Here is a 19,842-nt window from a genome sequence, read left to right as displayed (position 1 = left end):
CCAACATAGTTATGAAAAATGCACTCCGTTCGATACATTTTATAAGCAGTTGCTGTAGAGCAGGCATGACCAAAAAGAGAACGGAGAAAATGTGAATGTATTCAAAATTTTGGCAACTTATAACAGTGTGTTAGTAAGTTTGTATTCACGCAAGCTATAAAACCATAACAAATCAAATCATTTGTTCTCTTTTGTAAGCTCTTTCTGTGCATTCGGGTCGTGTGCGTGTAAATTGCCGAAAATCATCGGCACGGCCGTGCCAAATGTAACCATGCTTGCTGTAGAGATCCCTACAGAAAAAAACAGTTGGTTGATCCCTACACATTTCTTCAAAAGATAAACAAGAGTGTATACAGTTCGAAGAATTTGTTATAAAATAAAGAAATAACAACTTAAGTTGCAAACATTTTTGCGGTAATTCACGAGACGGAAATTTTTAATGGAGTGGAGTTGGAGTCCATGTCGAAAGCTGAACTAGTGATGGGAAGGCAACATAAAACAACTTTAGGATGATGAAAGAAAATCAGATGCGCTTGGATTAAATCGAGAACGGAGGAAGTAAGCTCAAATGTGATGGAATTTAACGGAAACTTGTTTTAATTTGTGTTTATATAATAAAGTTCTTTGTGTTCTTGTTTTACACAAATAATAAATGCATGCATGCAAGAGTGACTTTAAATTCAATCCAAAACACTACATCAAAAGCTGTGATTTGGATTGAAAATGGACTGCATCCTAGCTGTGTGCTGTGGAAGCAAAATTGAGTGCATCCTAGCTGCGCGCTCTCTTGTAAAATTCATAAGTGAATTCATAGGAAAAGATGTACTCCAACGGCAAATGTACCGTACACTTGTAGTGATTCAACTGCATCCGCGGATGCAAACTTTTTGCTGGGAATAGTCTAATGCCCATAATTTCTAGCCCTAGGTAACTGGGTAGGTAGCTACCTATTAGTTATCTTAACCTACGAGTTTGGTAATTTCTACGTGCCATTTACCGAGGCGTGTACATTTTGAAAACATGTGGTAACATTGGTGATTTTCATTCACGATTTCGTAAAAACATTGCCACATATAAGTGTTTTACAGTTTTTAACACATTGGCAACTATCAACCAGAGAAAATCCTTGGTGTAAGTAACACGGCGTTTTTGACCCGGTAACGTTACCTATGGATTGAAATTATGAAATTTTGCTTACACGGGGGATATCTATGAACTCATAGATAACTACGCGTAGAAATTACGGGCATAAATCAGCTTTGAGACAAACTAGAGCTGGCAAACTATCGATAGTCGCACCATTCGATAGTTTCGATATTTCTTATAAAAATATCGATACTATCGTTAGTTTTTCATCGCCTGTATTTGAAATCAAAATGGTGGATTTTAATATCAACTACATAGAGTATACGTCAAATAAAATCCTCTGGATTTATTTGCAAATATTCATTTGACAAATAAGCAAGGTGACAACTGAAATCCAGTGGATTTCCTACATTTAAAACGCCATACACATTAGCCCTTTTTGTCGGGTTAGCTTTCTTTATGAAAATGACAGCCTGTTTATGTATAACCTTTCCCTTCCCCTTTATGTTCCAATAAACAAAAACATTTTAAACTTTTCATAGCTCTGTTCCTTTACGTGCAAGAATCTTCAAGTTTTACTACTTTTTACTCGGAAAGCGTTCCTTTACTTCAGACACTATACAATTCATATGGGAGCAGTTTACAACTTTTACTACTTTTGCCGGTTTTACCACTTTTAAAAGTAAAGGAACATACCACATATTTATAGTTCGTTTGCATTTACAAAATCGAGTGGATTTCAACTGTCAATTCTTTGGGTATATGTCAAATGAAAACTCATGTGAAATCCATTGGATTTCATTTGACGTTTAAGCAAAGGAATTGACAGTTGAAATAGAATTTATTTCATAAATGTAAACCCAGCATTAAAATGAAAGGGGTTCAATTTTGTTCCTCGAGAGCAAAAACGCGTCATTATTTTACAAAAGAAAAAATGCTTCGTAGTGTAATTCTGCGGCAAAAAAATATAAAAATAAAAAAAAACTTTTCAGTTCTAATTGATCCAAACAATTTTCATTTGTGTTGATTTTGGCGTTATTCTTTTGATTATTCTTTCATTATTACTAATGGCGGAATTCTGTCGATAATATCGATTGAAAAACTATCGATATTAGCTCAAAAAATAAAATATCGATAGTGCTATCGATATTTTGCCAGCTCTAAGACAAACAGCTGTTCTCTTGCCGACGTTATTAGTTCAAAGTGAATTGTTAAACAAATCTTTTCGATTATTGGTCAATTTATAGAGGACTATAACATTCCTTTTTTCGACCTTCAGAACACTAATAGTAAAGTAATCTGCTTTGTTTTGATTATGGTCTTTATCGTCCTTCCTTACTATCCCCCCTTATTCTTTTCAGTGATGCCGTATCGTTTATTATTTTATTTAGTACAATAACAATTTGTCAATTTGTAGTTAAACAATACGATATAAATGATATAAATACATTAAATGAATTTAGGGCTATCATTGCACGTCGGAGACAATAAGAAAGGAAGCAGCGATATAAAAAGATACATTTTTATCCAAAAATAAAAAAAATGGTTAACAATAAGCAGGAGTCATTGATGGCTGCATTAACATTTTTTGCAAAATGTTATGCTGGTGAAGTTTGTGGAAGTAATGGACTACCCTTGACACCAAATTCCATTGCAATTTTAGGAAGATCGCAAAAGCTTAAGGAATTAAGACATCCGAATTTGTGCCAGTATTTGGATGTTATACGAGGCAAACATGGTATGTGGTGATGTGACAACGCCCCCATTTATAATTCCCATCAATTACGTTTATCTTAATACCCTAAATTTAATTTCTTTTCTCTTTTCAGAGCGAACAGTTGTTGTTTCCGAATATCATGGCACTACTTTGCAGGATAAAAGCAAAGGTAAACTAAATGTGTCCCTAATATTGCGGATTTTTTACCAAGTGGCTGCAGCCTTGAAGGAGCTTAATGACCACAAACTTGTTGCACACAATCTTGAACCAAAACATATTCTCATGGATGCATACGATAATGTGAAATTATTTAATTATGGTTTGTTTTACATGACAAAAAGTGGAGAACATGTTGCCTTTCCCATTGGAAATATCAAATATATGCCACCTGAACGACTATTGGGAATTAAAAACAATTGCAAAAGTGATATATGGTCTCTGGGTATGATCGTTGCGGAGCTGTTGCTTCAAACTCAGTTCTGGCCAAATCTTAAAATTTCAAGTATATCAAGAAAGATTCTTTCCTTCTGTCAATCTTCGAATGTTTTTGAGAAGATTGCCAGGGAACATGATAAACTTGAAATATATCAAGAACTGGATTCAGACATGCGAAATCTTATAGAACAATGTTTGGCTGTAAAACCCTCAGATAGACCATTACCGCAAGATGTTCTAAATCATACACTTTTTGTAAAGAATCTCGATTTATATTTGGTAACACCTAAAGAAAAATCCCCAATACTTTTGTTACGTATGCCATTAGAACAAATTTATTATTGGTGGCAATTGGCCGGTGGTGATGTTCAGGCAGAACTTAAAAAAGAGGGTCTAATACGCAGCGAAGCTCCCATTTTGTCGATACCTCAAGTTGTGTGTCTGAATGGTAATATAGCTGGTCCAAAACGTAGTCAATCATATTTAATGGATGATCGTGTTGTAATATTGAAAATGCAAAATCTATTGGATCGATTAAGTAAAATTCCGGTTATGGCTTATTATCCACTAATACATTCACCAAAGTTTCCATATAAATTTGGTGCTGGAATGGACCAGTTGCCATTGGTTATACGTGAAAAAGATATTGAATATCAATTTTATAGAGTGCGTCTATTTTCCCGTTTGTTACAGGTAAGCGTTCTTTGGAGATAGTCTTAGCAGAGGTGTCTAGAAAGTTAACCAAGGACTAAGATAACTTTGCTATGTATGAATATTTACTATATTTATTATTTCTTCAGGGCTATCCTTACACGTCGGAGACAATAAGAAAGGAAGCAGCGATTGATATACCACCGCTGTTAAGGGGTCAAATATGGGCATGTCTTTTAGAGGTTATACCGAATGGAAGTTATGAAAAAATTGACAAATTTACACCCACCTCCACTGATCGTCAGGTAAATTAGACTTGTTTACAAGTGGGAAATGGAAACATATAAATCAATACATAACTTTCTAAAAATAGATGTGATGCGTTAATACGTTTCTTTGTTTTAGATCGAAGTGGATATACCCCGTTGTCATCAATATGATGAGCTGTTATCTTCGCCCGAAGGTCACTTAAAGCTGAAAAGACTGCTTAAAGCTTGGGTAACTGCACATCCACAATATGTCTATTGGCAGGGACTTGATTCACTCACAGCACCATTCCTTTATTTAAACTTTAACAACGAAGAACTAGCTTTCCATAGTGTTTATAAGTTTATACCCAAATATTTACAATGGTTTTTCCTCAAAGACAATTCAGCCATTATCAAGGAATATCTATGTAAATTTTCTCAATTAACTGCATTTCATGAACCATTGTTGGCTCAGCATTTATCGAATATAGCATTCATACCAGAGTTATTTGCAATACCATGGTTTCTAACAATGTTCTCACGTAAGATAAATAACTAAACCCACAATTCCAATTTCCAATAAGAAATATGTTTTCTTTTACCACTTCAGATGTTTTCCCTTTGCATAAAATTCTACACCTATGGGATAAATTGATGTTGGGCGACAATTCTTATCCACTCTATATTGGCATCTCCATATTAAAACAATTGAAATCAACACTCTTGGCATCTGGCTTCAATGAATGTATTTTACTATTTTCGGATTTACCAGACATTGTTATGGAAAATTGTGTTATTGAATCACAAAAAATGTACGAATCTACTCCAAAAAGTATATCCCACCGATTCCATGTGGTTAGAGAAAAAGAACTAGGACCATTTGTAAGTAAAAGGTGAATAATTGTTATACGATAAAGTATTTATACTTTATTATCTTTTTAAGGATATCACACCGGATGTTACTTTAGCTCATCTACAAAAAGAGATGTCACCACGTATCAGTGCCAATGATTTACATTTCATACTTACAAACGATCCAAATGCTATGCTTTGCCTAGATATACGAAGTGTATCTGAATATAATCGTGTACATTTGCCGGATAGCATAAATATACCATTCGTCAATATTAAGCTGGAAGAAAAAACTCTGGAGTCTCTGAGTGAACCACTACTAGAGGAAAAAATGCACAATCGTATAATAATTTGTATAAGCAATATCCATGAAAATGCTGTGGAGGTAAGTGTTTTTGAGTATCATATGCATATATTACATAAGTTTATAAAGTCATAAATTGGCATGTGAACTTTTCACATTCTATCAGAATCTATCATCTATTATATAAAATGCAAAGACAAAACATATCATACAAGCTGCAACTCCAATTTAAAGTTCTTGTCTCCCATATTTGGTCATCGGAGTCTTGGCATTCCGTCACTTGATATACAAAATAGTTTTCCCATATCACTTGAACTTGTCAATGTAATTATTGTCACCCGACACGTTTATCTAACTACTGTCACCCAATATTATCTTCTCATTATTTCCTTTTAAGATGGAAGAGGGGCAATAGAAGTCTTGGCTTTGTAATTTTTAAGCAACTCGACCAAGACCGTTGCTTGTTTGGCAGTATGTTATAGGGGTCACACGAAAGGCTCTTACCTTGTCTGAAGTTTTATATTACAATGAAAGGCTCGTAAAGTCTATTTTTTATCTTAACTGCATACCTTCCTTTAATTGAGGTTCATATCATTATTTCTTCTTACGATGGAAGTGGAACAATAAGTCTTGACTTTGCAATTTTTGAGCAAACGATCAAGACCTTGGTTCGCAGGATGTTTAAGGGGTCACGCGACAGACCCCAACTTGTCCGAAGTTTAATTGGAAACAAGAACAATAGCAAAAGTGATAGTCTCTGGGTATGATTATTGGGGAGTTTTTGCTTCAAACTCAGTTCTGGCCAATTCTTAAAATTTCAATTATATCAAGCAAAATTCTTTCCTTCTGTTAATCTCTTCGATTAAACTCGACTCTATTTCGAGTATTTTCACTCCCACTCTTATTTTTTAACCCAGAGTACTCGCGAGTGCTCCCAAATAAAACAAAAGAGTGGAGAGTAAACTTCTTTTAAAACTCGCACTCTTCGAGTACTCGTACTCGCAAACACTTTTCACTCGCGAGTAAAAACGAGCAAGTCTGAAATATGCTTCGCGAGTGGCGAGTAAAAATAGAGTATACTCGTTTTATTTTTTCTACTCGCGGGAGTACTCCCGCTTGAACTCGCTCGATTTTAACTCGCGAGTGGAATTCGAGCGAGTATTTCGGAGCTCTGGTGAAAATAGCGGTGAAAATAGATCACAATATAAAAAATAGAATTTTTTGCCTTTTCCACATACCACGAAACACACTGCTATAACTTCAGGTTTAAGTTGCTTACATATACGTTATATAAAAGTGATACAAAAAGGCTTGGCTTCAAATGAATAAAAACAAATAAATAAAAAATTTATTATATGGTGGCTAGGCTAGGCAGTATACTCTAAACCACTATTTGATGCAACTGTCCCGTCAAACAATTTTACTGTGAATGGAAAACAAAATATGGATCACTTTATAATCATATGTCATACCCCATGTCATTTACCACATTTAAAGTCATTTTTTGCACGCTTGAATTAGTTTTAAATTCGTAAAATAGCCTAAGAAGAAAAGTTCCAAAATATGTAATTGTGCTTATTTTTTGTATTTTACAGTTTTCTAAATTTCTTGTGGAATGTGGAGTACCACGAGTATGTATATTACATCAAGGATTTAACATTTTACATTCAATAGAACCAAATATATTAGTTTCTAATTAACTTATATACTTTTTCTTTAAAATAACGTAAGCTTCTTAGTAAATAAGAACTCGTATTATTATTTTTTCCAATTTGTATGTGTGATTTATAATATAAAATATTAAATATATTTTGAAACTCGATTTTTTTTCTTAAAATTTAATATATAAGCATCGGTGGTTCAGTGGTAGAATGCTCGCCTGCCACGCGGGCGGCCCGGGTTCGATTCCCGGCCGATGCAATTTCTATTTTTGTTGGCGAAATTAATAACTAGAAGAGACACAAGTTTCTTTTTCCAGAACTTTGATTATTAACTTATTTATTTCATTTCGTAACAAAGCCTATCAATAGGCCGTTAGTGTTACATAAAACAACTTAACATAAACTACTCTAGAAGGTATCTTAAAACTATAATAATAAAATATCTTTTCTTAAAAATTCACTAAAAGAACCTTCGAATTTAATAAGAAAACAAATATTATTAGTGGCCCTACTATACCCCTCAAAGGAGTTTAAAGAAATAAATATATAAAGTAAATATTAAATGAAATACCCAAAAATACCAGACTAAGGGGAAAAACAGAATAGAACAAGTACAATTAAATTTCATGAGATTCAGCGTACCTATAGATTTTTCGCTTAAACATGGAGAGTGAGTGATCAAACTCTTTTAGAGAAGGTGGAAGATTGTTATATACGCGCGCAATCCTAACAAGAAATGATTTGTCTAAAATTGTAAAAATTCTTGGCAAAGTGATTTGTACATTCCTTGCAGACCTACAAGACGAAAACATGCTAACAACACATAGCGTAATTTGCAACTTAAGAATCTTATAGAAACATAAAATACCCCTCACTTTAACAAACTTACAAAACTACGCCCAAGGAAACTCTCGACAAACGAAGTACTTTGGCCATTTGGCTTCGCTTAAAAATGCATGAAAAAAAGTCAATTGCATCGGCCGGGAATCGAACCCGGGCCGCCCGCGTGGCAGGCGAGCATTCTACCACTGAACCACCGATGCTTATATGCATCTTGAGCTAACATGGAAGCGTGCCCTATTGATTATGTTAATTAACAGTGTATGTATATATTGTTAACATTAAGATTGTTACTTTGGACCAACGAAGCAGACAAGACAGTGCCCGTTCTAATTTTCGTCTGTTTAGTTCAAATCTTGTAACTCATTTTCCACACAGTATAGCAATCGAACTAAAACTTTTCACACTTTTCAGATTAGGATGACAATACATGAATATGAAAACAAAACCATGTATATGAATCCTTATAGCGGTACCACCCGATTTCAGGTATTTTGAGGATTTATCTTCATTTTTAGGCCAAATTTAGATTCAGTTCGAAGATGGGCAATGAGCGGAAAGTTCAAAAAATTCCCCTTTGTCCCAAGAACTTTTATATCGGACGAAGTAAATATATTACAAAAACTCAAAATTTTCTCTTAAATGCAGTTTAGAGAATTGTTTTGACTTTCCTCGAATGTAGTACTCGTAATTCTGGTTACATGGGCATGTCCATGCTTCCTGACATAATGACCCAAATGTAGAGCTGCCAAACTATCGATATTCCTAACATTCGATATTTCATACCAAAAAAAATCGATAGCTATCGATATTATCGTTAATTTGCCATCCCATCAATTTGGAAACAAAAATGGCGGAAATGTCTATGCCTTTGTTGACATTTTGCATAAGTACCTCACATTGCTTTTATTTAATTAATATATATAAAAAGTACAATTAAATTTTCCGAAAAATATGTACATGTGACTACGGACTTTCTCACATTCACAAAACCGAAAAGCCGGTAAAATATATTCATTTCAATAGATATTTGATTTGTTCCAGTACTGAAAGAATCTACTAATTTTTAGAGTTGCGTCGTTCATGAACGAACCGGCTCAAAGGAACGATTCCGTGAAAAGAACGAACGGATCCGTATCCAGCTCATTGTTTTATTTCATTCATTTAGATCCCCGATGGACGAGTCATTGCTGCTTACAAAATTAGCAGCATTGGTTTTGCAGTCAAACTCTAAACAAACGCTGCGTTAGCGCAAGCAGCACAAATTTCCACACAAAACAAACAATGATTCAGAGAGTAAAGCTGTAAACAGATACAACGTTTGGGTAAAGTTTTGTGTCGTTTTGGCCGTTTTTACACTGTTGGGCATGATGAAATTGAAATATATGCCGGCAAACAGATAAACGCTGGACTTTGGTATCGTCGTCGCCCTGTTGTTGTTGTTTTTTTCTCGACGCCCAATGCAAAACTTTAATCAAACGTTGTATCTGTTTTCAGCTTTACTCTCGCTCAGTAACTCACCTCATTCAGTAGCACATCTCTCTGTCATATCTTTCTTTTGCATCAATCGTTCATCTGGTTCTTTCATATCAAAACCACCACTACTGCGTTCAGAAACAAAACCACCCCCATTTGCACACAATGTGTCATTCGTGAACGAACATTTTCAAAAGAACTATTCGGTGAAAAGAACGACGGAGTCATATGCAGCAGAGAACGAACGACTTCAAAAGAAAATAATACAGTCAAATGTATTGTTGAATGAAAAAGAACCAACGAACGAAGTAAAAGACCCGGATCTTTTTGGTGAACGGAATGAAAAAGATCGATCCGCTCAATGAAAGAGATTGCCCAACACTACTAATTTTTACTATTTTCTTCGATAATATCAATAGACAAAACTATCTATCGATATTAAATTTTTTACCCAAATGGCTTTTTAGAACGATATCGAATTCCTAGATAAACTATGTCGGAAATTTTAATTTATTGTGATTATGGCTACAACATTATATATTTTAGTTTTGCTGTGGAAGCCAAAACTCTCTAAGATATGCGGCCCTGGAATTTCTCAATAGTTTAAGCCAATCCTTCGTACACTTCTCGAATTAAAGTTTTCAGTGCCTGAATGTTCAAAATGGTATTCTTGCAATGTTATTTTGTTATACGGTGTAGACCTCATACTACAGTCAGTGGAATAATAAGCACATAGGACATTTACAGACAGTTTCTGTATGTCGAAAGAAGAATGTGTGCGAATGAAACACGCCCGAACTTTAGTTTTCGAAATAATTTTACCTTTGTTTTTGCTTCAAAACAAAAAACAAATTTGAAAAACACACAAGAGTTTGGACGTGTTTCTTTCGCATACATTCTTCTTTCGACATACAGAAACAGGCTGTTAATATTTTTCTCTACAAAAGGAATTATCCAAACCGCAAAACCAGGTTGATGTAGTTTCTTTAAACCCCATGCCAATAGTTGTTCTTCTTCCTTTATACTTCCAATCTGACAGTATTGTTAACCATCCCAACAAGCATCGGTGGTTCAGTGGTAGAATGCTCGCCTGCCACGCGGGCGGCCCGGGTTCGATTCCCGGCCGATGCAGCTGAACTTTTTTATTGTTCAAAGGGTACTTTTTGTAAACATGTTTATTGAATTTTTTTGATACATAGGTACATAATTCCTTTTACATATTGGAATTGAATTTCCATAAATTTTATTTTAGTAAAAACGACTCTTAACTGAACTAATGTGGTGTTTGACATTTTAAATAAAATATTGTAAGGAATGTTAACCATATTTCAATTCTTCAATTTCAAAAGTTGTAAACTGCTCCCATATAAATTGTATAGTGTCTAAAGTAAAGGAACGCTTTTTGAGTAAAAAATGGTAAAACTTGAAGATTCTTTCACGTAAAGGAACAGAGCTTTTGTTCCTTTACCTTTTTAATAGTAAAAGTAGAAAAAAGAGAACGGTTAAAATTGCTCTCCCGTAACAAGTTTTGCACAAAAGTAAAGGAACAGAAAAATAGTAGATGTGACAGCTATGTCAAAAAAAGAAACATGGCTGCTTAAAAAAATAGCAAATAAAATAAATTCCACTGGTTTAAATTCTTTATTATTTATATTTCTTTTTATTTTGCTTTGACCGTGCGCGTTGTTTTCTTTTTTTCTTTAGCCTTAATTGTCAAATAAATAAATAAATGTCAAATCAGCAGATGGACAGATTTTCCACTTTTTACACTACGAAATTTGTCGAACAGAAAGTAGTAACAGAGAAAGCCATTTTTGCTAATAATTCAACAGTTGCTTTGTTTCTTTAAGGGTAGTTTACACTATATGTAAATGTCATATGACATGAAATTTTCCATCGTTATATATTCGCTAATATTTGCAATATTGGAGATTTTCCTTACGCCATTTACTCTGTGGCCCACACCAGCAAAAATGTAAAAAAAACTACGTCTCCACATTGTCTCCGTGGGTAGATATGGAATGTTTTTATTTCGTGTCATATGACATTTACATATAGTGTAAACTACCCCTTACGTACAATCTTCATGTTTTACAATTTTTACTCGAATTACACTTCCTATGCGAGCAGTTCTCTACTTCTACTATTTTTGCGACTTTTAACATTTGAAAAGCTAAATGAAGAGATAGGCGACCGGCCTCACGTGGGTATTATATTAAAATAAAACACTACTAACGTTTTTGTTTTTAAAATATTAAAGAAAAAAAGTAATGTGCGTTGGCCGGGAATCGAACCCGGATCAACTGCTTGGAAGGCAACTATGCTGACCATTACACCACCAACGCCCTGGCGGCTTTGTTGGTATATTTGTTTTATAACACGTGTTTTGACTATGCAATGTGACAGCTAACATAAAGAATAGACAGCTGACTCATGCTGTTCGTTTCAAATTTAACATATAAGCATCGGTGGTTCAGTGGTAGAATGCTCGCCTGCCACGCGGGCGGCCCGGGTTCGATTCCCGGCCGATGCAATTGTTTTTTTTTTTCTTTTAATTAATGTTTTTATATATAAAGTTGAAAAAATGTATCTGAGATGCGATGTCTTCCGACTCGATTTAGATGGATTGAATTGAGTACACATACTAAAAAATAATTTTTAAAATGTCTAAGGGGCTTACCTAATTAATTGCATGTGCGTGTGTCCAAAATGCTCACCTTTTTACGCATGGTTAAGTCATCTATACGGTCGTATTGCCCAAATACGTTATTTCAAATTTTGACAAAAAATATAAAAATACAATTACACATAGTAAAAAAGTTTATAGAAAAATGGAAAACGAAATATTAGAGTATATAAAGAATGCACTTCTCTTATACGATGTCATACAAAATTCATCATATAGAAGATGCAACAAAAAACTTTTCGGAACCAGAGAAGAGCAGGGTTTTTATTTGACTGGCGTCAATATATTAGAAGCCGAGAATGATGGTCTATATGAAAAATCTATCCGAATGAGCAAACATAGTTTCCGGGCATTGCATAATTTAATTGGTTTCGCGCTAGAAAAAAATATATAACAGAAAACCCATACAATCTGAAAATCGGCTATATATAACGCTATAGTAACTGAAGACATGATACGCATTTGATAAAGGAAACAATACTGTAAACTATTCTGTAAAATTTAGCTATTTAGCGCATGGATGCAGCCTTCATACCTTATGCATGAAGTTCCGCATTGGTCTTGAGACTGCACGAAAAATTATTTTAAATACATGCGATGTTTTATGGGAAACTTTAAGAGAGTTCTATATTCAACCTCCTTTTGAAAATGATTGGCTGGACATAGCGGAAGGTTTTCAAAATCTTTGTGGTTTACCGTATTGTATGGGTGCAGTCGACGGAAAACACATAAGAATTGTATGCCCTCAAAACTCAGTATCTCAATATTACAACTACAAAAAATATATCAGTATTGTAAGTAATGTCCTGGACGTAAATGATTCATTTAAAGTCATATGTATTTGTCTGTTAATGTTAATGGCAGCTTGTGATGCAAATTACTGTTTCACATTGGTTGATGTTGGAAACTATGGAAGTATTAGCGATGGAGGAGTTTTCCGAAATTCACAATTCGGACAACAAATAGACTCCCGGGTTCACATATTTATGTCCCACACTACTTGGTAGGAGATGCTGCCTTTCCTCTAACAAATAACATTATTAAGCCTTATGCGAGGGTCAACAATGAACAAATGGTGAAATTCAATAAAATAATTTGTGGAGTTAGGGTAAAAATAGAAATGGCATTCGGAATATTGGCATCGAAGTGGAGAGTACTTCAAACTCCAAATGGCTTTTGGCCGCAGAATGCCACAAAGGTATAAATGCTTCAGACAAAATGTGCTTTTGTAATCTTATAAATAATATAGATTGTCTTGGCGACTGTCGTGCTACACAATTTCCTGCGTCTTAGTAGAATTGATGCTGCAACTCAAGATGACGGCAGTTCACTAAGGAGTGTAGAACGAGAGGACACACTCGTTTCGAATAACGCATCTCAATCGGCTATATCAAATCGAAATATTTTATGCGATTGTTTTAACAATGTTGAATCTAACTATTTATATATGTAGAATTATTCTATTACAATAAAACAGAAACAGATGTGTTATCCCACTGGATGTGACTATGAGCACATCGATAGTCGTAATGTTCCACATGCTGGTATACTAAAAACGTTGAGTACTAGAGTACTAGACCTAGTCGTCCTATTGGTTCGGTGCACTGCAATTTTTTGAGTTCCGACTGTGGTAACAAATGTTTCCAGTATACCAGCATGTGGAGTAGTGCGATTATCATTGTGCTTCAGTACAGTATCGCTAAAATATGTACGGAATATTTTAGCAATGCCGTAAGTGGAGCTGGATATTATATGTCATTGTACTATGCGAATGCTGCCAAATATTAGCACCAAAAAGTAGTAAAGCAACAATATAACGTATAAACATCTTATTACTTAATATTCTTTTTGCTTTTAACAAGTTGCAAAATTTCAATATGTGTTTGGTTTATAATAGGTTTGTCCTTGTACTTTCTCAGTAAATATTACTCAGTAACTTCTTTTTAGAGAGTAAAGCATTTTATACTCTTTCAAATGAAAAAATTAAAAAAGTAAAAAGACAACATTCAGTAAAAATTTTCAATTTGATTAATATTTACGATTATGATATTTGAATATTTTAAACTTTTGACAACTGCCTAAAGCTACAAAATGTTACTGAACAAAATTCCTTCAGTAAAAATTATAAGTTCTCAGTAATAAAAATTTCAAAACAAGTTTCTCAATTCATTCTCTTTTACTGAACATTTGTGTAAAAAAACAACATTCAGTAATAATTTGTAATAATTATTACAAATTATCGAGTACGCAGACACACTTAATGTTTTGGGGCAATTCTCTCATGTTGTTCCGTAACAAATCAAAAAAACTTTGATAATCGTTTTTTTTTTTGTTCAGATGCTGCTTCATATTTTTTTCATACAAGTAAGGACATCTAGTAGCAAGTCTTCATTTTGCTTACTCTTCCTACAGACTTTTTGTGTAGTTCCTAAAATATAAATAATTTTGAATAGTTTGAAATGTTTTCTGTGCATGCACAATTTACCTGATTCTGTTTCAATGTCCATGAACTGAAGTACTGAAATAATATGCATCCTTTTTAGCTTGTGCGGTACATTCTAAAGTATTAAATAAACTTACTTTCTTGATTCCATCGATCTTCGGAGGAAGCTCATTGATTTCATGAGTGGCCAAGGCTTCCTGGGCGATGCTCCGGAACCCGATGGTTCATTATTCGATTTAAGCTCTCTCTTGCATTTGTCTCTTAACGTTCTCCATCGTGTCTTGCATTGCAAAGCTTTGATTAAAATGAGATACAAATTTTATCAAAAGGTTCCCATGAATGCAGCTGGCGACTTACCTGTACAGCTTAATTCTATGGATATTGTTTCCCAAGTTCTTTCCTTGAAATTAATATCCTTATAAAAAGGATCCTGCTTATTCCATATATGTGGTTGACCACGTACACACTCAATTAGATTTTCGTTATCCATCTGTAAAAAGAATTATTTGACGAAAAAATTTTAATTTTACTTACCATTGACAAGGTTTGTTGTTGGATAATAATTTTAAAACAATTGGTTTGTCTTTTTACGTACTGAACTTTACTGAACATTTTTTCTTCAGTAAAGTTTTGACAATTGTATAATTGAAATGTTGCTAAACATTACTGAAGAAACAATGTTCAGTAAAGTTCAGTACGTAAAAGGACAAACCTAATACGGATTGTCAAAGTAGGAAATATTCAACTTTGATTTTTCAAATGCACATCGTATTTGGGTAGTAACATTTATTGAAATATATGTATTTAACTTTTGCGTGTGTCAAAACGCACACGCAATTAACCTTTAACTTTGGAGGTGAAAATGTAGGACGTACTTTTTGGCGTGGTGGTAAATTTAACCCTATACCCCTATACATATTCTTAAATATTTCTTTATATATTTTCTATTTTTTATAATATTTTGCATTTTTTGCATGATATTGTGTCAGCAAGTAATAAAATAATATCAAATCAAACCAAGCTCGTTGTTTATATAGAAAATTAGGTTCTACATTTCACAGACCTTTTTTTCACCCAACAAAAAATACATATTTTGTTTTTAGGAGAAATAAATAAATAATATAACAATACTTAAAAACGTGAAATTGCATTTTTTGGCTGTCTTGCCTACATATTAAATAACAAGTAAAAAAGTATCAGTCGGCTTTCCGACAGAGGTATACCCTCAACATGTGTATATTGAAACAATTTTTTTTCAAAATAGGTATGTATTTAGGGGGTTTTAAAAAATTTGGGCGTTTGAACCGACAAAAATGTTGATTAGGAATAAAGATCAAAAGTTTTGCGGAGGAGATACTAAATGGAATGGATCGACATTGACCGTTATGGAAGTGGATCTCCAGCCACAACATATGGTGCCATAGGGGGTTTTTACACCCTTCGGGATGTTTGCTCAAGAAGTATGGACTTGCCCCTGAAAAAACTTTCTCGTAATTGAGGCAGCGAATGCAAGTTGCTTCAACAAAAATCAAAGTTAGTCGATATTAGGTCTTAAAGTGAACTTATCCGAAAGTTTGTGTGGGAGGTACCGGATGGAGTGGACAAGCATAGTCCATATTTGAACCTGATCTATATCTGGTAGATATATTAGGATGTATAAAGTATAGACCAATTCGGCCACTCCCTTCAAGGGTTACCGTACGAACAAATTTTCCGAACATTTTTGAACTTTTGTGGGGGAGGTACCTGAAGGAGTGGACCGATATTGCTTATCTTCAAACTTAAACTATGTTTGAACAAAATATTACTAAGGCCATATTTTGGACCGAATCGGCAGATCCGTTCGAGAGTTATCTTGCGCTCCAACCACCTCTCAGGGTGTCATAGGGGTTTTTTGCAACTTTCATGCTATTTTCTCAGGAAGTATGGACTTGCCCCTGATGAAACTTGTACCGTCGTATGGAGGGCAGTGAATACAAGATGTTAAAACAAAAATCAAAGTGATTCGAGAGATGGCCCTAAACTGAACTTTTCCGAAATTTTGTGTGGGAGGTACCCGAAGGAGTGGACCTATTGAGACCATATTGGAACCTCATATTACTCTGGTAGAAAGTTTACGCTAGACAAAGTATGGACCAATTCGGTAACTCCCTTCAAGAGTTATCGTGCGCACAAACTTTCCGAACATTTTCGAACTTTTGTGGGGGAGGTACAGGAAGGAGTGAACCGATGTAGCTCATCTTCGAACTTAAACTAAGTTTGGGCAAAATATTACTAAAGCCAAAATTTGAACCGAATCGGTTCATCCGTTCGAGAGTTATCGTGCGCTCCAGCCAGCAGGACAGACAGACAGACAGACGGACGGACATGGCTAGATCGACTCCAAATTGTCTGAAACACATTTCGTCCAAACATACTTGGGGTCTAAAACCATTATTTCGATGAGGCACATTTTCATCGTATCAAAGTGTATATACCCTCCTTAGCCTAAAGGCTGAGGGTATAAAAATACAGAGATCATTCTAAAACACACGTTTTTAAAAAATCTGCAGGGTACCAAATAGTTGATTTATCATTCATAGCGATTGTACACTGTACACAAACTATTGGTATGCTGCAACCCATTTACATTCCTTTATTGGATTGGAAACAGGTACGTGTAGTTTTTTTGTTATCCTACTAAGCATATATAACATATTTTAGAGTCTCTGGGATATATTTTGGATTGGGCTATTGAGTCCTTGTCCAAGATCCTAGTAATAATTAAACGTAAGTAGCCTTTGGTTATGTTGAATTCGGGATCGATCATCACCGTCAACGTTGCTGAACTTATCGTCCTCTTCTAGCAATTGCCTTACTATAGGAACACCGATTTGCTGTGAAAATTGATTAATGAAAATGCAGATTATATAATTCACATGCCGAGTTTGACGTGCAGTCAAAACTTTTCCATGAAATTTATACGTCGAACTGGACGTGGAGTATTTTTTAACATAGGATACTTACGTTAGTTTTGAGGTGGTGGTAAAATATTTTCTATGCCACAGTGACAAGAACTTGGACGTGGGGTAATTTTTACACCACCGTAAGCATATCTCCTCACTCGCTACCCATATGGCAACCAAAATTTGAAACCACTTTTTACTTTGCAAACGGAATTGTATGGGCGAAACCTATAGCTCTGCGTGTTGCGTTCAAAAATACAAAAACAAAATACATGTATTTGTTGTTGTTTTCAATTTGAAATACATGTATTTTGTTTTTGTATTTTTGAACGCACACGCAGAGCTATAGGTTTCGCCCTATTTTTTTTAATTTGCCACTTTAAAACACTTAGAAATAATACAAATGTTGTTTTGTTAACAAATTTACATTTAATTTCATATTTTACAAAATCGATCCGAATCTGAAGAAGCTAAAATAAAAACGATCGGAATGAAATTACGGAATTGAAACGAATCCGATAGGAATCTGGTGACCAGTGTGACCAGATCTAAAAAAGTTTTGCAGCTAAATCAGCTTTAAAATAATGCTAAAAAATGCTAAAATAAATGTTAAAATGCAAAAAAATAATGCTAAATTTAAAAACGTTATTTTTTAATAAAATATACCCTCCACCATAGTATAGTGGGTATATTAAGTTTGTTTTTCCGTTTGTAGCGCATTGAAATAATTATTTGCGACCCTATATTCATAATAAGAGTAAAATACTTAGTCGATCTATGCACGTCCGCCCGTCTTTGGTAATCACTCTAGCATCCAAAATAGTGAGAGAGGACACTGACATTTTGGAAAGATGCGTCTTTTGTTTGCAGGCAGGTCAAGTTCGAAGATGGACTATATCATTCCATATATTGATACAGACCCTATAAAACGGTACCGGCCGATTTCAGGTATAATGCTGTTATTGGCTACATTTTCAGGCTGAACTGGCAATGATTTGGTATTTAAGGTTCCAAAAACCTTCTCCACCAAAAGTTATGGACACTGAGTACACGTTTTGGAATATTTTTTTAGCTACATCTTCAGACCGATTTAGTTATAGTTTGGTATTTAGTATTCCTTGTGGTAAAAAACCTATCCACCAAAAAATGCGGACATAGGTTCATGTTATTGGAATAGCCCAATATAACGGAAAACCCGATTTCGGGTATCTTTTATGTTTTTAGCTACATTTTCAGACCGAACTAGCCGTAATTTAGAATTAAGGTTGTCAAAAAAGGTCTCCATTAAAAATTGGGGACATAGGGCAATGTTTTGGAATAGGCCCCATAAAAAGGTACCGACTGATTTAAATTATTTCTGGGTGTCATTTTGCTTCAAAGTGGTTAAGCAACTTCTTCACCATAAATCACAGTCAAATGCCCATTTTTGGGCACCATCGGATTTAGTTTGTTTTTTACATTTTCGGGCAAAATGTGATGTCATTTGGTGTTTAAAGTTCGCAGTAGGTAAGAACTTCCCCATCGAAAATTTAGTACATATTCCAATGTTGTGCTAGAGCACCCATATAACGGTACCGACCGATTTCATGTAGTTTCAAGTTTTTAGAAGACTAAATTATTAGTATTTAGGGGTTCCAGTGGTCAAAAAACGTTTCCACCTAAAATAGTGACATTGGTACTTTCTTAACAAGAAGAAAAACTGACTATTCCATATCAGTTCTGAAGATTTCATGGTGGAGGGTATAACAAGTTCGACACGGCAAACTGAACGTTTTTTACTTGTTTTATTGTATTTGCTTATTCACATTTGCATCCCTTTAAACCAGGGCAAAGACGAAAAACTACGTTGGTTTGAGCTGTTAAAAGAGCTGTTCTATTCAATTCAACCAACATTTTTCAGATTTTTTATAAAAAAGTACTAAAATATCTCTGATTTTGTGGACAGAATAATGCTAAATTAATATTGAAAAATGCTAAGAAAAATGCTAAATGCTAAATGGAAATTTTGCGGCTAAATACAAAAAAATAATGCTAAATTTAGCTGCGAAAATGGCCACACTGCTGGTGACATGCCTGTATTATATTAAATCAGTGTTCACCAGCGAGCCCGTACTGAGAGCAACTGAGCATACATTACCGTGTGTTTTGGATTGAAAGTTACGATAATTTGTTCTCAGTAGCAGCTCGCTGGTGAACACTGTATTAAATGTTAACCCTAAAAAAGTTTCTTTTTAAATATGTGTGTTTTTCTCCTATTTTTCAAATTTATTCAGTTAAAGAGCTACAACCACTCAGAAGTCGTTTTATCCGTTTAATCGAGCGATCATCGAAGAAACTTTGCCCCAGTCAACCAAAAACGGTTGAACAAAAGACAAAATTCAAAACCTCACGCTACAGATAAAACGATGTACCTCCTCATCGCGGGTGTGTGATTTTTCATTTTGCAATGAAAGTAATTGAAGACTGACTACAGAAATGATCCTGTGAAGTATAGTCTT

At 34.5% G+C, this 19,842-nt stretch overlaps 2 protein-coding genes and 6 non-coding genes across 8 annotated transcripts; 4 read left to right on the top strand and 4 right to left on the bottom strand.

The window, feature by feature from the left end:
• The first annotated feature begins 2,443 nt into the window (after positions 1-2,443).
• LOC141396803 (TBC domain-containing protein kinase-like protein) lies at positions 2,444-7,115 on the top strand. The gene is made up of 7 exons (XM_073972458.1): positions 2,444-2,824; positions 2,916-3,931; positions 4,039-4,194; positions 4,295-4,679; positions 4,748-5,019; positions 5,081-5,374; positions 6,889-7,115. The coding sequence occupies exons 1-7, from the start codon at positions 2,629-2,631 to the stop codon at positions 6,991-6,993; spliced, it is 2,424 nt and encodes an 807-aa protein (XP_073828559.1). The 5' UTR covers positions 2,444-2,628; the 3' UTR covers positions 6,994-7,115.
• A 27-nt stretch (positions 7,116-7,142) lies between these two features.
• TRNAG-GCC (transfer RNA glycine (anticodon GCC)) lies at positions 7,143-7,213 on the top strand. The gene has a single exon. It is a non-coding gene; the product is annotated as a tRNA-Gly (tRNA).
• Positions 7,214-7,926: 713 nt separating this feature from the next.
• On the bottom strand, positions 7,927-7,997 carry TRNAG-GCC (transfer RNA glycine (anticodon GCC)). The gene has a single exon. It is a non-coding gene; the product is annotated as a tRNA-Gly (tRNA).
• A 2,333-nt stretch (positions 7,998-10,330) lies between these two features.
• On the top strand, positions 10,331-10,401 carry TRNAG-GCC (transfer RNA glycine (anticodon GCC)). The gene has a single exon. It is a non-coding gene; the product is annotated as a tRNA-Gly (tRNA).
• Positions 10,402-11,543: 1,142 nt separating this feature from the next.
• TRNAG-UCC (transfer RNA glycine (anticodon UCC)) lies at positions 11,544-11,615 on the bottom strand. The gene has a single exon. It is a non-coding gene; the product is annotated as a tRNA-Gly (tRNA).
• A 117-nt stretch (positions 11,616-11,732) lies between these two features.
• Positions 11,733-11,803, top strand: TRNAG-GCC (transfer RNA glycine (anticodon GCC)). The gene has a single exon. It is a non-coding gene; the product is annotated as a tRNA-Gly (tRNA).
• A 2,444-nt stretch (positions 11,804-14,247) lies between these two features.
• LOC141398382 (transcription factor Adf-1-like) lies at positions 14,248-14,889 on the bottom strand. Its single transcript, XM_073975666.1, has 4 exons — positions 14,757-14,889; positions 14,537-14,693; positions 14,442-14,474; positions 14,248-14,384 (listed from the first exon to the last, which is right to left on the bottom strand). The coding sequence occupies exons 1-3, from the start codon at positions 14,887-14,889 to the stop codon at positions 14,453-14,455; spliced, it is 312 nt and encodes a 103-aa protein (XP_073831767.1). The 3' UTR covers positions 14,248-14,384; positions 14,442-14,452.
• Positions 14,890-19,630: 4,741 nt separating this feature from the next.
• LOC141400222 (small nucleolar RNA U3) lies at positions 19,631-19,842 on the bottom strand. The gene has a single exon (XR_012412113.1). It is a non-coding gene; the product is annotated as a small nucleolar RNA U3 (small nucleolar RNA).

This window comes from Musca autumnalis, unplaced genomic scaffold (genome assembly GCF_047663935.1).
Source record: "Musca autumnalis isolate F117 unplaced genomic scaffold, ASM4766393v1 scaffold_3, whole genome shotgun sequence".
In the NCBI taxonomy this organism is placed as follows: domain Eukaryota; kingdom Metazoa; phylum Arthropoda; class Insecta; order Diptera; family Muscidae; genus Musca; species Musca autumnalis.
The sequence above is the reverse complement of the archived record's forward strand: the minus strand, read 5'-3'. Positions and strand labels throughout refer to the sequence as shown.

Coding starts and splice junctions, on each gene's coding strand:
- LOC141398382 (XM_073975666.1), bottom strand. CDS start 14,889: ATGGATAACGAAAATCTAATTGAGTGTGTACGTGGTCAACCACATATA. Junction 14,694..14,756: donor CATAGAATTAAGCTGTACAG/GTAAGTCGCCAG, acceptor TTTTAATCAAAG/CTTTGCAATGCAAGACACGA. Junction 14,475..14,536: donor AGATCGATGGAATCAAGAAA/GTAAGTTTATTT, acceptor ATATTATTTCAG/TACTTCAGTTCATGGACATT.
- LOC141396803 (XM_073972458.1), top strand. CDS start 2,629: ATGGTTAACAATAAGCAGGAGTCATTGATGGCTGCATTAACATTTTTT. Junction 3,932..4,038: donor TATTTTCCCGTTTGTTACAG/GTAAGCGTTCTT, acceptor TTATTTCTTCAG/GGCTATCCTTACACGTCGGA. Junction 4,195..4,294: donor CCACCTCCACTGATCGTCAG/GTAAATTAGACT, acceptor TCTTTGTTTTAG/ATCGAAGTGGATATACCCCG.